Source organism: Melitaea cinxia, chromosome 3 (genome assembly GCF_905220565.1).
Source record: "Melitaea cinxia chromosome 3, ilMelCinx1.1, whole genome shotgun sequence".
NCBI lineage: Eukaryota > Metazoa > Arthropoda > Insecta > Lepidoptera > Nymphalidae > Melitaea > Melitaea cinxia.
The window spans coordinates 12,838,358-12,855,285 of record NC_059396.1 but is presented as its reverse complement, the minus strand read 5'-3'; the positions used below and the strand labels follow the sequence as shown (position 1 = coordinate 12,855,285).

The following is a 16,928-nucleotide window of genomic DNA, read 5'->3' as shown; positions in this document are numbered from 1 at the left end:
TTTTGAGAAACTGGCATAAATAATATCGATTTATTTAAAAAAAAAATGTTAAATACAAATTAATATACAACATAATACAAATTGAAATAAACGCTATATCGACACTATAGAAAGATCATGTATCTACTAATTTTGCTATCAATCGTGTCAAACCTGCGACCACTTGTAACATCACACTGGACACTGCTAACATCACAAGTGTGAAAGGAAGGGGTTCGGAGAAAATTCATGACATCACAAGGGGGCTAGTGAGATCTCACGTGCATTTTTTTTTTGTTATTGTACGTGCGAATTCTAAACCACAACTTGGGTTTGTAACCTTGATGTCTGGAAATTTTTATCATTATCCTTGGTTTACCAAAATTTTATCATATACTTTTAGCAAACAAAAATACACATGATTTTAGGTAGTCTAAAAACCATATCACCAAGGGGTAGGTAGGGGGTTAAAGCTGCTAAAAAAAATTGTGATTAATGAATGATCCCTGAAGAGAAAATTCGTTTTGAAGTTCATAAAGTTTTTAACCGATGATATGGAAACTAGGATCTGATGATGGGATCCCAGAGAAATCGAGGGAAACTCTCGAAAATCTGCAATAACTTTTTACTGAGTGTACCGGTTTTGATAATTTTTAATTTAATCGAAAGCTGATGTTTATCATGTGGTCACATATAAATTTTATCAAGATCTGATAACTACTTTTTGAGTTATGTTTGATAACGCGTAGTTACTTGACTATTTTTTCGTCGATGAAATTGAAGTCGGTTTTTTTTTCGTTTGTGAGCAAACACAATTATTCATGACTCTTTAACTGCCTCGAACCGCTTAAAACGATATTGCAAACGCAAAATCGCAACGTTGTCTTCGGAAGTAAACTACAAATTCTCCTAAAATAGGCTAAAAATATCAAAACGTCCTAACTATAAAGGCATGATATCGCACTTTTGGTGGTACAAGGGCTCAACTGCACTTTTTGTAATTTTACAGGAGAGCAATTTTAAAGTTTTTTTTTTTTGTACTGCTTCAAAGTGTTTGTTCTTTGCATGAAATACGACCTATTTATTTGTGAATATGGCCATGTACTTTCCAAGTGTCAAACATTTTTAGATCATTGCTATTAATATTTTTTCAAAATAAAGTATTTATGCCTTTGTAACCTTTGTTCCACCAACTTTTAAATCGTTTTGTAATTATGACCATATTTATCGTTCGTGTTTTAATGATTATGAAAAATAGAAACAAGTTTATTTTGTATTGTTTTATTTTATAATTATACATCTTTTTGAGGAACTTCTGTTGAAAAATGTTAAAAAACTCTAGCTAAACTCTTTGGAATTTTCCTCTAAAATTAGCGACAACATTAACGTTATAAAATCTTTATCTATAGTAATCAGTTTCGTAATCGTTTTTCTTTTACTCTAACAAATCAAATTCACTTATTCACTAATTCTACTTAAACAAATTAAAACTAACAAACATAAAACTACAAACAATCTTCATAGCTATTGTTGTACAGACCACTTTGGCATTTTACAGTAAATTTTTAACAAAAAAAAAAAAAAAAAAACGATATAAAAGAAAACTTATCTAAGAAACTAAAATAATAATAGCAACAATGCTTTCATACAAAACAAATGAATCACGTAGCATGAGATCTATCCCTTAAAGAGGTATCTGTAATCTCACGCACGTCTTCACATTCTATTCTTCGCCGCGTGGCAACCGGCATAGAATAGTGCCACCCCATCTCATCCCGTGGGTATCGTAAGAGCGGCAGCAGTGCCTTCTAAACCCATCGTTACAACTGCGATCGCCAACCCGCCTGAGATGGGGAGAATACGTATTTCGGAATCCCAGCCAGATAAAAATTGTATGAAAATTTTGAATACCTGTTTCAAATACACAATAGTTTTGTAGGCTACCTGGCATTTATTATTTGTTTATGTATATTATATTTATTTGTATTACACATATATTAACTTTTATTATTTGATTTACAAAATATTATTTTTATATATATTTAATAAACAAGCATATCCGCACGATACCCGTAGTATACGGCGTATTTGACATTAGTTATTTCACTAGCAATTTTTAAATTCAAATTAATCTGTCATTTCTTAAAGAACGCTCTAGAAAGAGTACAGAGCGCATGATCGAGAATTTTGACAAGGGCTAGCGAGTAAAACGTAATTTGGTTTTGTAATAAATAAAATTGTGGATATCGGATACCTATATTGTACGAGTGCTAAACGGTTAATAAATATATTGTTTAACTCCTAAACTGGTGACCCCGCTTTTGAACGATGGATAAAGAATATCAAGATGCATGTAGCGGTACCGCGCCGACAGAAAAATCTCTCGATAGTGATATTGAAATTTTTAAAGTCAGCGCTAGACCCCCCGTTCTGCCCGGAGGAACCAGAACTTTGGTTTGCGCTAGTAGAAGGGCAGTTCACAATATCTGGTATAACAAGAGATGCTACAAAATTTTATTATGTAGTGGGCCAGCTTGACAACGAAATTTCCAGAGAGGTAAAGGATATTATTATTAGTCCACCACCTACTAACAAATTTTTAAAGCTGAAGACCGAGCTGATTAAGCGGCTAGCGTCATCTAAGGAAAAGAAAATTAAGCAGCTTTTGATGCACGAGGAGCTTGGAGACCGTAAGCCCTCTCAATTTTTGCGCCATTTGAAGAGCCTTGCTGGTGCCAATGTTCCTGATGACTTCCTACGGACCATTTGGGTTAGTCGTCTCCCGCACGGAATCCAGACAGTGCTCGCAGGCCAACCATCTTCAACCTGCATCGACGATTTGGCAGATTTAGCTGATCGTATCCACGAGTTAGCTACTCCGTCACCCACGGTGGCGTCTGCCAGCCAACCCCAAGCCAGTTCCAGCTCAGCCGTTGAAGCACTTACAAGAGAAATCGTCGAACTTCGGAGACAGTTCCAGCAACTAGCGTCGGAAAGAAGTAGATCCAATACCAGATCCGCAAGATCATCTCAGCGCAGATCGGCATCCAAGTCTAAACGATCGCAGTCGAAATTCAGGAAGTACCCACTTTGCTGGTACCACTGGAAGTTTGGAGTGAAAGCCAGCAAATGCATAAAACCATGCGACTTCAAGGAGGGAAACGCAAGGGGCGGTCAATAATGGCGACTGCTGACTGCCCATCCTCTGCTACTGGTCGCCTATTTCTCACGGATCGAGCTTCGAAGGTGCAGTTTTTAATCGACACAGGAAGCGATCTAGTGTCTACCCTCGGTCCCTTCTTCGATATCGTCGTGCCAAAACGGATTACAATCTGTGTGCTGCAAATGGTTCTATTATAGCTACATATGGTTTTGTACATTTTAATCTAGACTTTGGCTTGCGAAGATTGTTTAATTGGCGATTTGTTGTAGCCGATGTAACTAAACCTATAATAGGCGTAGATTTTTTAAACTTTTATGGTCTCATTGTTGATTGTCGTAACAAACGCTTGTTAGATAGTATAACTTCACTTTCATCCACAGCCAAAGTCGTTAGTTGTATTAATATAGCCTCTGTCAAAATCTTGACCGGTGAGACTCGGTATCACAAAATTCTTGAGGAATTTCCCGAAATCACCCGTCCAAGTGGTACATATCGCGACATAAAACACAATACTGTACACCATATTCGCACCACTCCAGGCCCTCCAGTATCTTGTACTCCACGTAGATTAGCACCCGATAAACTCAAAATTGCTCAACAGGAGTTCGAGGCTATGCTTGCTAACGGGACGGCTCGACCTTCACAGAGTCCTTGGGCATCTCCTCTTCACCTAGCGCCTAAAAAAGACAACAGTTGGCGTCCCTGTGGTGACTACCGTATGCTAAATGCCCGAACTGTGCCTGACAGGTATCCGATTAAACACATCCACGACTTTGCACACAATCTCGTGGGCTGCAAAATTTTTAGCACCATCGACTTACTGAAGGCATACAATCAGATACCTGTCGATCCAGCAGACATTCCGAAGACCGCGATTACTACTCCATTCGGTCTATACGAATTCCCTTTCATGACCTTCGGACTCCGGAATGCGGGTCAGACCTTCCAGAGGTTTCTAGACGAAGTCACTAGAGGTCTAGACTTTGTTTTTGTTTATCTGGATGACATTTTAGTCTTTTCCAAGGATGAAGAGCAGCACGAACACCATCTCCGCCAAGTTTTCACCAAGCTCAGAGAATATGGCTTGCTAGTGAATACGGCAAAATGCGTTTTCGGTGTGCCCGAGGTAAAATTTTTAGGTTACTCAATCTCCGAGAACGGCTCCAAACCATTGGAATCCAAGGTACAGGTGATTAAAGAATTCCCAACTCCAACCACGGTACGTCAGCTCAGGGCATTTTTGGGCATGCTCAATTTTTACAGGAGATTTCTTCCTAAAGCAGCGGCAGTCCAGGCTCCACTACATGCGTTGCTGACGGGTTCTGTCAAAGGGTCACAACCTATTAATCTTAATGGGGAGGCCCTTGAAGCCTTCATCGCATGTAAGAACAGCCTCGCAGAGGCAGCTTTATTAGCACACCCCGACTGTACTGCTAAACTTGCCTTGGTGACAGATGCCTCCGATAAGGCAATTGGTGCAGCCCTGCAAAGTACAAAAACGGGGCATGGCAGCCACTAGCTTTCTTCTCGCGGAAGCTGAGCCCATCACAGGTGAAATATTCACCATACGACAGGGAATTGCTCGCCATATATGAAGGCATAAAATATTTCAGATTTATGCTCGAGGCCCGGCATTTCGTCATCTATACTGACCATAAGCCGATCAGTTTTGCATTCCATGAAAGGAAGAAAAACTGTTCACCTAGACAGTATAGACACCTCGATTTCATAGCTCAATTCACATCCGATATCCGACACATATCTGGCAAGAGTAACGTAGTTGCCGATACCTTGTCGAGGATTGAAGAACTAGGTAAACCGGTTAGTATCGAGAACATAGCCCAAGCCCAATCGTGTGACTCAGAGCTCCAAACTCTTCTAACAGCAGGTTCATCTCTGCGTTTAGAGAAGCTGACGGTACCTGGAAGTCGAGTTCCGCTGTATTGCGACGTCAGTACATCGACTTCTAGACCCTATGTACCCAAGATTTTTCGCAAGCAAGTCTTTGAGAGCCTTCACTCGCTGAGTCATCCTGGCGCTAGTGCGACTATAAAACTCGTTGCAGAACGATTCGTTTGGCCTGGGATACGCAAAGACTGCCGTGAATGGGCTCGCGCGTGTCTAGCATGTCAGAAAGCCAAGATCAATCGACACGTTACTTCACCTCTCGGTACGTACACCTTGCCTAAAGTTCGTTTCACCCAAATCCACATTGACATTATTGGCCCTTTACCACTTTCGCAAGGCTATCGGTATTGTCTAACGGCGGTAGACCGATTTACTCGGTGGCCGGAAGCAGTGCCGATCGCAGATATTACTGCGGAAACAGTGGCCCAAGCACTCCTGTCAACGTGGATCGCTCGATTCGGTTGTCCATCTAGAATTATAACCGACCGTGGTCGTCAATTTGAGTCGGCGTTATTTCAGTGCCTCTCAAAGACCGCTGGTTTCGAGCATAAGCGCACGACTGCCTATCATCCAGCATGCAATGGCATGGTGGAAAGATTTCACCGTCAACTCAAAGCTGCCATCGTTTGCCATGCTAATGACAGGTGGACGGAATCTCTGCCATGGGTTCTCCTAGGCATTCGTAGTGCCTTCAAAGAGGATCTTCAGTGCTCATCTGCCGAGCTTGTTTACGGAGAGCCGTTAAGATTACCGGGCGAATTCTTTCAGCCTACTGACGGCGGTACAACGGATCTCTCTGACTTCTCCGCTCGCCTTAAACAGATTGTATTACGATTGAAACCTTCGCCCGCTTCTCGTCACGGTAGTCCAAAAGTCTTTGTTTATAAGGAACTAGCAACCACCGATCACATTTTCCTCCGCGAAGACGCATCGCGTGGTTCTCTTCATCCTGCATATTCAGGCCCCCATAAGGTTTTGTCAAGGGATGACAAAGTTTTTAAAATACTTTTAAAGGGTAAAGAAGTCACGGTATCAATAGACCGCATTAAGCCGGCCTTTATACTGCCTGACCCTACAAATTCCGAACCAGAACCTTTACCAAATGTTCAGAAAGAGCATACAACTCGTTCTGGACGTCGAGTTCATTTTCCAGATTTTTATCGCCCTTGACGGTCTCTGGAGGGGGGTGGTGTAGGCTACCTGGCATTTATTATTTGTTTATGTATATTATATTTATTTGTATTACACATATATTAACTTTTATTATTTGATTTACAAAATATTATTTTTATATATATTTAATAAACAAGCATATCCGCACGATACCCGTAGTATACGGCGTATTTGACATTAGTTATTTCACTAGCAATTTTTAAATTCAAATTAATTTGTCATTTCTTAAAGAACGCTCTAGAAAGAGTACAGAGCGCATGATCGAGAATTTTGACAAGGGCTAGCGAGAAAAACGTAATTTGGTTTTGTAATAAATAAAATTGTGGATATCGGATACCTATATTGTACGAGTGCTAAACTGTTAATAAATATATTGTTTAACTCCTAAAGTTTATTTATTTATTTTATACTTTATTGTACACAACAAATATATTACAAACAAAGCATAAAGACAGTTACAAACAGTGAAGTACAATGGGCGGACTTATCGCTAGTTAGCCATTTCTTCCAGACAACCCATACAATTACTTCCCATACAAATCAACGTTTTTTTTTTGGAACTTAAAGCAGGGATAGTATAAAACAAAGTCGCTTCCTGTTGTCTGTATGCTTAGATCGTTAAAACTACGCAAAGAATTTTGATGCGGGTTTCTTTAGCAAAGAGAGTGATTCCAGAGGAAGGTTTATGTATAATACATGCATAATATAGTAGAGGAACACTGATAGTTTTAGAGGTTTCTAATGTGATGCCGTAAATAAACACATTTTTAGCGCTTACATTAATACTACATATAATAAAAATGTAACGGGTCGCTGTCTGTACATTTAAGATATATGTAAAAAATATATATCAACGTACGAAATTGTAACATTTTTTTATTTTTTATGTTCAAATTGTTTTCGTATTGGTTTTTGCAGTTTTTTACGAGTCTATCGGACTACAAAATTATACACAACATTTATAATAAAGTAAAAATTATATTTTATATATATCTCAATCATCATCATCATCAATACATATAATAAAAATATACCAGATCGCTGTATGTACATGAAAGATATATGAGAAAAAAATATGATTGGGACCTTTAGCAACTCAAATAGCACCCAAAACAATGATTGTCTGAGTTTTTGTCTGTGCGTTTGTGCACGCTAATATAAGAAACGGCTTATCCGATTTAGATGTGCTTTCTACCAATATATTGCGGCAATATTAGCTTAACATTATTTTAGTGTTTTTTTCATGTCAATCGGTTCTTAAAAAAAAGTTATGCCAATTTATATAATCATGTTGAACATGTAAAGTCACTATTCCTCGGATGAAGTCGCGAGCACAGTTAGTTGCAAATATATATATTATATTTAGTACTTATCAGCATTGCAACCGTGCGAAGCCGGGGCGGTCACAAGTATTCAATAAAATAACAAAGAATCTAACACAATAGAACCCGAAAAGTTGGTTGTCTATAACATGATTGTTTATAACTGTCGCCAGTTCCCTGCTTTTGTGTGCCAGAGCCCGCCATTCATTGTTGAAAAACTGGAGAAGTATTCGTCGTTTTTTTTTATTCACAGAATATTTCTAATGAAAGAATAAAATCGATTTTTTTAACCGACCGATAAAAAAAGGTGGAGGTTACTCAATTAGACCGTATATATATATATATATATATATACCGTACACACTTTTGGCGATGACTTTTAAAGTACACGTGATATTTATTTTCATAGCTACATGTTACATAAAAAATGCTGAAAATAATGATATAATACAATATTATAGCCCGAAGTAGGAAATGCAATATAACAGAAAACCTGTTTATTGCTCGTCCTGTAAAATTTGCTTTTCTCTATTACCACTGTTCCCCGGGGGCGTCAATTTCTTCTTGACAAATAAAGTATTAAAACATTTTTAATAGCGTACTATAAGTAAATTCACTGTCTCTAACCCTGTGCCTTCTAATGTTAATTCACATATCACCTACGTAACATTTTTTATCGTTTCTTATTTTTAACCAACTTCCACAAAAGGAGGAGATTCTTAATTTGATTGCTTTTTTTTTTATCGTGTGTGTTACCTCAAAAGTCTTGACTGGGTAGACCAATATCGATAATGAATATATCCGCCAATCCGCATTGGAGCTGCGTGGTGGATTAAGCTCTGATCTTCTTCTACATGGGGAAAGAGGTCTATGCCCAGTAGTGGAATATTACAGACTAAAGCGAGCGATAAATAATAATATATGAAAAGCATGTAACTTCTGGATGCTGGCATACGCCAAATCCAAAACTGGTAAAACAGGCCCTTAAAGTTTATTTGTCATCAGAATTAGATAAACTACCAAACTAAATAATTCTTTCCACTTGTATTTTATTTTATAGGCACCGGTAATATCGTGTCGAATCTATTATATAGGCATAATATGTTAAAGATTAAAGAGGTACAGTTTGTAAGATTGATTTGTACGTATGTAGAGGCTAATCTCTGGAAAAACCGAACTGATTTTAAACATTTTGTAAAATCTCACCTTGAATTTCTAAATAAACTAAGTACGATGAAACCTTTTCCGCGACCTGATACTAATAATCAATAATATCAATAATCATGCAGTAACAAAACAATAAAACACAATTTGTAATGATTGAAATTTTATATGTGTTCCTATTAACGCCAAAGTAGCGAATTTGAAGGTTCTATAAGGTAAGTGAAATTTGAAACAAACAACGCACACTTTTTTTATTTTATAGCGATCTAAATACTATAGAAAAAAAAAAAAAAAACTTCTAACGCCTATTGTGTATTCATAACATGGACAACAGAATGAACTGAAAAAGGTGAGATGCAAAATTTTTTTTTATGTTGCTATTTCGTGATGAGAGAGTCAACCTACCATCCCCCGTTTTAACCCCAAAAAGGAGTTGATTTCTAAAGATACATTATTTGGACACCTCACCATCTATAGAGCTTATATTTTAAATTTCAAGTCTCTTCCTTCAAAAACATAGGACTTTCACACAAACTTCCAACCCCCGTTTTACCCTGTTAGGTCGAGTTTCGTAAAATCCGTTCTTAGCGGATGCCTACTTCTTATAAGGAGGCTACATGCTAAATTTCAAGTTTGTCGGTGCAGTGGCGTAGCGTAGTGGGGGCGGGGGGGGCGGCCCGCCCCGGGCGGCACTTTTTAGGGGGCGGCAAAATTGAACAACACTTAAATAATAAAAACAATTAGTAAATACTAGCGACCCGGTACGTGCTTCGCTACGTATAAAATGAAATAATAAAAAAAAATTACATCAAATTCATTTATTAATACAAAAAAAAATATTAATTGCTAGGCTATTTTAAAACTTAATCCAAACCATTTGGATAAACAGTATTTTTTGTTTTTCCATTTTGAGAAGCAATAGTCGAAGACTTTTTCGTAGTCCACAAATGCCATACACAGCGGCTGATTATATTCTTCTGTCTTTTGTATAATCTACCGAACAGTATGGATGTGGTCTACAGTGCTGTAGTCATTTCGAAACCCCGCTGCTCCGGTAGTTGGAATTCGTCGAGTCTTCTGGCGAGACGATTCGTAACAACACTCGAAAACAGCTTATAGATATGGCTCAGAAGTGAGATTGATGTGTAATTCTTTGACAGAGACTTGTCGCCTCTCTTAAAGAACAGCACCAAACACACTACTGGACCACACCTCCGGCGTGGTACCTCGGTGGGTGACGTCGTGAAAGAGTCTTGCCAAGACTTTTAGGGCAGGTCGCCCTGCGGCTTTAAGTAGCTCAGTCGTAACTACGTCATCCCTATTCTGCTCAATCAGAGTAGCTATCTCTCTCGTATTTGAGCAGTGGAGGTCTCAGCGTACAAGTTTTCGTATCTTCTTGGAAAGAGCCCTCTGTTCTGGCGAAGCTGCTTAAGCAGTGAGCAACTCACGCCTCCGCCACATTAGATCCAAGGCTTCGGAAGAGAGTTGGACTGCTTTGTTGACTTCGTCGGCGGAAAGTGCCTACGACCGTACACACCGTCTTCACCACGTTGTCGGTCATCTCTTCCACGTTGCCAGCAGTTTCCAGCGAATCGAATCGGTTTTGGAGTTCCCATTGAAACTGCTCGGAGCCACATAGTAATTGGGGCAGCGTACATCGGAGAGTAGATTTCCCTAAGCGGGCCCGCTCTTTTCACTTCAGCCTATCGCAGTCCACTGCTGGACATAGGCCTCCCCAAGTTCGCGCCACACATCCCGGTCTCCCGCAATCCTCATCCAGCCTACACCGGCAATCTTACGTAGATCGTCGGTCCAACGGGCCGGAGGACGTCCCACACTGCGTTTGCCAAGACGCGGTCTCCACTCTAGGACCCGTCTATTCCAACGGCCATCGGTCCTGCGACACAGATGACCAGCCCACTGCCACTTCAACTTGCTAATTCTGTGGGCTATGTCGGTTACTTTTGTTCTCTCGCGGATAGTCTCATTTCTAATCCTGTCTTTGAGAGAGACCCCAAGCATAGCCCGTTCCATTGCACGTTGAGCGACTTTAAACTTGTGGACCAGTCCCTTCGTCAGTGTCCACGTCTCGGCTCCGTATATTAACACAGGCAGGACGCATTGCTCGAAAACTTTAGTCTTCAAGCATTGCGGAATCTTCGAAGTGAAGACTCAACGGAGTCTGCCAAACGCCGCCCAGCCCAACCGAATCCTCCTATCGGCCTCCTTCTCGAAGTTGTTGCGGCCTAGTTGGATAGTATGGCCTAGGTAATTATAATCCTGAACAACTTCGAGAAGGGTACCATCGACCGATACCGGTATCGGTATGACTTGGTTGTTAAACATAACTTTCGTCTTATCCAAGTTCATACAGAGACCGACAAGTCGGGAGGACTCGTTTAGGCCGGCCAGCATTTGGCCTAACTCATCCAGCGTCTCCACAAAGATGACAATATCGTCGGCGAAACGAAGGTGAGAGATGAATTCATCGTTGACGTTGATGCCTCGTTCCCCCCAATTCAAGGTTTAAAAACATCCTCTAGCGCAGTGGTAAACAGTTTCGGTGATATTACATCCCCCTGTCTTACCCCACGCCGGAGGGAAATAGGTCTTGTTCTTTGGTCATTGACATGAACGGTCATCGTCGCCGCTCTTTTCGCAGGTATATATTTAAAGTGCTCCGCAATAGCCGGTCGTTACTGCCAGTGTTAAACCAATTAACCAAGGAGACATCTCTGAATATATACCTTTTATCCGCTATGATGAATCTAGCTCGTTCCTCGTCATAGTGTTGGGGCTTTGCCATGTACACCGCCTTTGGGGCATCTTTTCAAAAAATTGAATTCATCAAGAAGAGCCCCTCTGACTCGTAGTAGTTGACGAGCATCTGCCTGCTGCGATTCCTGCACCCCTACCCGTGTGGTCTGATCCTCGATTCGTCACGGTCTTGTATTCCCTTGTGTATTGTACTTTAGCGTTGAAGTCTCCCATAACAACGTTGTAGAAGGCCGAAGTAGTCCCATGCATGGCCCTAGTAATATCGTCATACAAGGCTTCGACTTCATTGTCAGATTGTGCTGAGGTCGGCGCATAGAGCTGTATCACTTCTAGGGAGTACCTGTCAGTGAGTTTAAGTACAAGGTACGCTACCCGGTTCGACACATTGCTGACTTTTACAACGTTGTTAGTGAGAGTCTTGTGGACCAGAAAATCGACGCCACCTTGGGAAAGTCCATCACCTTCACAGAAGCAGAACAAGTGCCCGGAGTCCAGGATCATCGTGTCTTTGCCCTCTCTTCAAACTTCAGACAACCCCAGTATGCTTCACTTAAGTTTAAGTTTAAGACTCGGTTTTACTTCCAGTTCGGTAAGGTTGTGGTCCAGCCGTAACATGCCTCCATTATACGTAACCGGTACGTAGTACCTGTAGTTTTGAGTGGCAGCCTCCCGTATGATCCTCAGCACCCTCCGCCCCACCGTTACCGCGGCCGCTGCTGTAGCCTGGAATAGTGGGGCTACCGAGAACTCATGAGGGTTTTGCCCATAGTCACTACGCTGGGCAGGCGGGTTAGTGACCGCAGGGCTAGCTTTGTCGCACCGAAGACGCTGCTACTCGTCTTCTGTTGTGTATTTAAAAAGCTAGCTATAGGATGGCTATACCGCCATCGGTCGGCTTCACTAGTTCCACAGTGGTATTGGAACTTTGCTATTTCATATTATTAACTAGCTGACCCGGCAAACGTTGTTTTGCCAATAAACTATCTACTATAAGTGTGCGGGGATTTACTTATAAACGAAAGCGTTGTAGACAATGAAAGTATGCTTTATTTAGTGCACAGAAAAATTAAAATAATACGTATAACAGTCACTACTACGATCGGTACACAAATAAAACCAAAAAAAACAATGGCCGAAAACAGTATAGTGAGTAAGACAGGAGACCGGCTTTATTCTCATCGTTACTCCGTGATGTTTGCTGGATGAGAGGTGACAACGTAATGTAGACATCTAGCGGGGATAACTGATCGATTGATAGTTATAGACCGGCGAAGGCAGGAGATCAAATTGAATTGAGAAAAAAAACACAATTAAAGGAAATTATTAAAAATAATAAAAAATAAAAATAGCGATGGAAAAATAGGACTTGATCGTAGAAAGGTTGAAAATTAAGAGTAATATGATTTTTTTTATTCTAAGTCATGACAAAATAAATATAAAAATCCTGCCAAAAAATTAAAGTTTATAATTAACAAATAAAATATAGGGGTTGATCGTAGAAGGTTGAAAATTTAGGGTTGTATGTATTTTTTAATGTTGTATCATAAAAAAATAAAAATATAAATAATTTATCTAAAAATAAAAAAAAAATAAAAATTAAGGGTGGACTACCCTTAACATTTAGGAGGATGAAAAATAGATATTGTTCGATTCTCAGACCTACCCAATATGCACACAAAATTTCATGAGAATCGGTCTAGCCGTTTCGGAGGAGTTTAACTACAAACACCGCGACACGAGAATTTTATATATTAGATTTATTTATTTATTTTACATGAAATAGTATGTCTTAATAATGATCACTAATCTAATAAGTACTATTAATTATTTTGTATTGTTATTTAATTGATTGAAATTTTGATTTGGGCAAATTGAGATAAGGATTGATGAATTTTGCATGGAATTAAATAAGGCTTTATCATTATTATTATTATTATTATTATTGGATCTTTTCTATCCTTTAGTCGCCTCTTACGACACCCGCGGGATGAAAGGGGGTGGCTAAATTCTATATGTCGTAGCCACTCAGCTAAGTAAGTTTTAGTATACCTACTTTAAATTGAAATACCTAAATAAGGGGGCGGCAAAATTTTCTTCCGCCCCGGGCGGCCGACAACCACGCTACGCCACTGTGTCGGTGTTATAGTTTCGGAGATTTCGCGATGACCTTTCGCTTTTATATATGTATAGATAGATTATAAAAGATTATAGATAAGATTATAACTTCATCAAATACCTCCAGTCTTATATGTTTAGAAATTAAGGATTTTGGTCTTTAATTTGATAAAACATACACTTAGCAATATCCCTACCCAAACAATAATCCTGACACTGCCACTGAAAATAAGTGTTAAGGTAAGGCAAAAAAAAAGATATTTAGTTAAGTAAATACTTATTTTATTTAAACATTTATTATTTCTTATTAATCTATAACAATTAAACAGATATCAGGTAACTATCATCACAGTCTTATTATAGTACCATAAAACTAAAAAAAGCTTTTTAATCAATTAACTAATATCACACTTCTGGTTATATTTAACTTGATAAATGTAACATACAGTATAACTAACAAGATATATCATAAAAATGCAAATAGTAGAATCAAAATGAGAACAGATATTGGAAAAAAAATGTAGACAGATATTCGGGGATGACATACAGACATTAATATAAATGAATCATTATTACTATTTAATCCATCTTTTGTTGGAACTTCGACAATTACCAATTCATCACTAAAGATGTCTACATCAAATTCACATTCAGTCTGATTTAAACACATTTTGGAATCAGATATATTCGAGTATTGGAATGTTGGTTTATAGATGTCAAATATTGCATGAATATTGTTATTAACAAAATCATTATCACTATAAAAAATGTAATAATAGTACCCATCTGATGTGATTTCGTGATCTACTTTTAGTGTTGTAATTTCTTCTAAATATTTAGTGTTATTACATTCAATAGAGTAAGGGAAAAATTCATTCATCAGTATATTATCTTGATAACATTCAAATAAATTACTTTCGAAGCTAGAAATGGATCTGTCTTCTCCAGTTATTGTTGCATTTAAAGCATTACCACCATGATTAACACCAGTATCTAATATTGTGTTTGGACTGTGTAAAGAAGGATTGACATCTCGTTTATACTTCTTTTTCTTACTTACTATTTGCTCAGAATTACTTCTGTACAAAGCCATATTTTTATTACGTATAGCTTCACGTTTCTTAGTTTTTGGATTTTGTAATGTTACTGAAACTTGTGTGTCTTTCACAAAAAAAGGATCTTTTTTATATTTATCACCCTCTAAAATACCACATGTGTTCAAAATCTTATCACCCTTAACAACTAATATTTTTGATCCTTCAAACCTAGAACAGCCTTTTAACTCTACTGATGCTCCTGCGAATAGATAAAATCCCCAATACTCAAGAGTATCATCAGGTAATTTCATTGATTTTCTTAGTTTTATATGCCTTCTCTGCTTTGCAAGATTAGGCCTTCCCTTCATTTGGAATGCATTGAAGCTAGTATTCATTTTTAAGGAATGTTTTTGGCAAAATACAGAAGATTGTCCTTTATGTATTTGTATAATATCTGAGTCAGATATTCTGTACATAACATCAGCATATTTAATATTACGGAGATAAAGAGGAGTGATTATGAGTATTGCTGGTAGAACTGTGGTTAGTAGACAAAATATTACCACTCTCTGAATTCCACGCATTTTACTGCCATCTGAAATTTATAAATAAATACCCATTTAATATAACATAATTAAAATAATGATTTGTATTTAACTAATTTAAATAATAAATAAAACATTTTTCTAAACTACACGGTAAGCAAAATAATACAATATAATTTTAATTTGAATTAATACTTAAATATTCTACGCTAAAAAAAAAGTAAAATATTAACTCCTATAATTATAAAATAAATAAACCACTTACAAAAATATAACTGATAAACAGGGTACGTGTAACGTAAAAAACGTAGAATGTACAGTAATTTAACAAGTAATGTAACTATTTAAACAAAATTTCAACCGTTACTACTTGCACAGATGTTTAACCAAATATAAAACTCGAGCACACACAGCAGCGACTATATCATGACTATATTTTGACTGGCATAATGGCCTGTGTGACCAGATTTCATTTAACGAATCTACTGCTTGTGGAGGTTAAAAACTACTAAATTCTACCAAAAGAGAACGAGAAAATACTAAAAATCTTATTACATGTTTTCGCTGTTGTGTTACAACGGAAAAGCATAATATCTCTTGATTATAACTATAAAACAACAAGATGAACACAGAAAACACCATAAATAAGATAAATCAATGTTTATTACTTAAAATAAAATCTACAGAAATATAGGTATGTTTTAAATTGTGATCAAGTTATGGTTCTCTTCTTTATGTTGGGTAACATTGTCATAAAGCTTTTCAGAATCCATTAATTTGATTTGAAAGCCCTATTTCTTAGTATCTTTAACATTTTCTACTTTTTATTGAAATTTTATACTGAGGGATAATTGATAACTGTGGGAAAACCCTATATTCCATGAACAATAATATTCAATCCTTACTACCTATGAAATATAGCTTAAATTGGCTTTTTAATAAGAGGCTCATATAAAATACTTCTGGGAAGTACCATTTATGTAAAGTTAAATTTAGGTACCAAGTTTTACAAACCACAAAACTTGTATAATTTAGTTTTCATGTGCTTTAGCAATTGGAAACTGTTCTGGGGATGATTTTCCAAATACGTGCTATTTTATAAAAATTATTATATACTGTTTGTTTAATTTTTAAATAAGATATAGTGAATCGGTAGAATATAAATGAATCTTTTGTTAATACAGTAGTTTTAAATATTCTTTTATATACATATTTTCTTCAATATAGGTATAATAAGCGTGTAGTGACTTGTGCGTTAAGGTTGTCCATTTAAAATATTATTAATCTGCCTCGTATATGCGTCATTACAATTGGCAAAAATGTCTAATGTATAAAATTTCCTATTATATGTATCAAACATTCGATTTAACGGGGAACGGATACCTGCATTCGTACGAGATCGTGTTACTGCAAAAAAGTGATAACGGCGGGATGGTCGCAAATGAGCGCGATAAGGCACAGAATATCTAATTTTGCTTACAATGTCCATGCAATCATACTTATTATTACAAAGAACATAGCTTCCAGTTGCAGTCGTCTAGATTTCAAGTCGAGCAGTTTGTAGTTCCTTAAAAGCAACTAATAAGGTATACGTTTACGACAGCATTTGTAATTAATGTGACGTAAGAATTTTCTATGTACCTTTTCTGAACTTTTCTCTTATTTAATGTATAATGGATTCCAGATAGCAACGGCGTATTCAAGTTGTGGCCTTATTAAGGACTTAAAAAGATACACGAGTGTG

At 37.6% G+C, this 16,928-nt stretch overlaps 2 protein-coding genes across 2 annotated transcripts; one reads left to right on the top strand and one right to left on the bottom strand.

The window, feature by feature from the left end:
- The first annotated feature begins 2,326 nt into the window (after nt 1-2,326).
- LOC123667681 lies at nt 2,327-3,160 on the top strand. Its single transcript, XM_045601522.1, has one exon. The coding sequence runs from the start codon at nt 2,327-2,329 to the stop codon at nt 3,158-3,160; it is 834 nt and encodes a 277-aa protein (XP_045457478.1).
- Nucleotides 3,161-13,867: 10,707 nt separating this feature from the next.
- LOC123669185 lies at nt 13,868-15,229 on the bottom strand. The gene has a single exon (XM_045602813.1). It carries the CDS (start codon nt 15,221-15,223, stop codon nt 14,069-14,071), a length of 1,155 nt encoding a protein of 384 aa, XP_045458769.1. The 5' UTR covers nt 15,224-15,229; the 3' UTR covers nt 13,868-14,068.
- Between the last annotated feature and the right edge of the window lie 1,699 nt (nt 15,230-16,928).

What these genes read in the sequence shown, in the direction of transcription:
- LOC123667681 (XM_045601522.1), top strand. Translation starts at nt 2,327, where the DNA reads ATGCATGTAGCGGTACCGCGCCGACAGAAAAATCTCTCGATAGTGATA.
- LOC123669185 (XM_045602813.1), bottom strand. Translation starts at nt 15,223, where the DNA reads ATGCGTGGAATTCAGAGAGTGGTAATATTTTGTCTACTAACCACAGTT.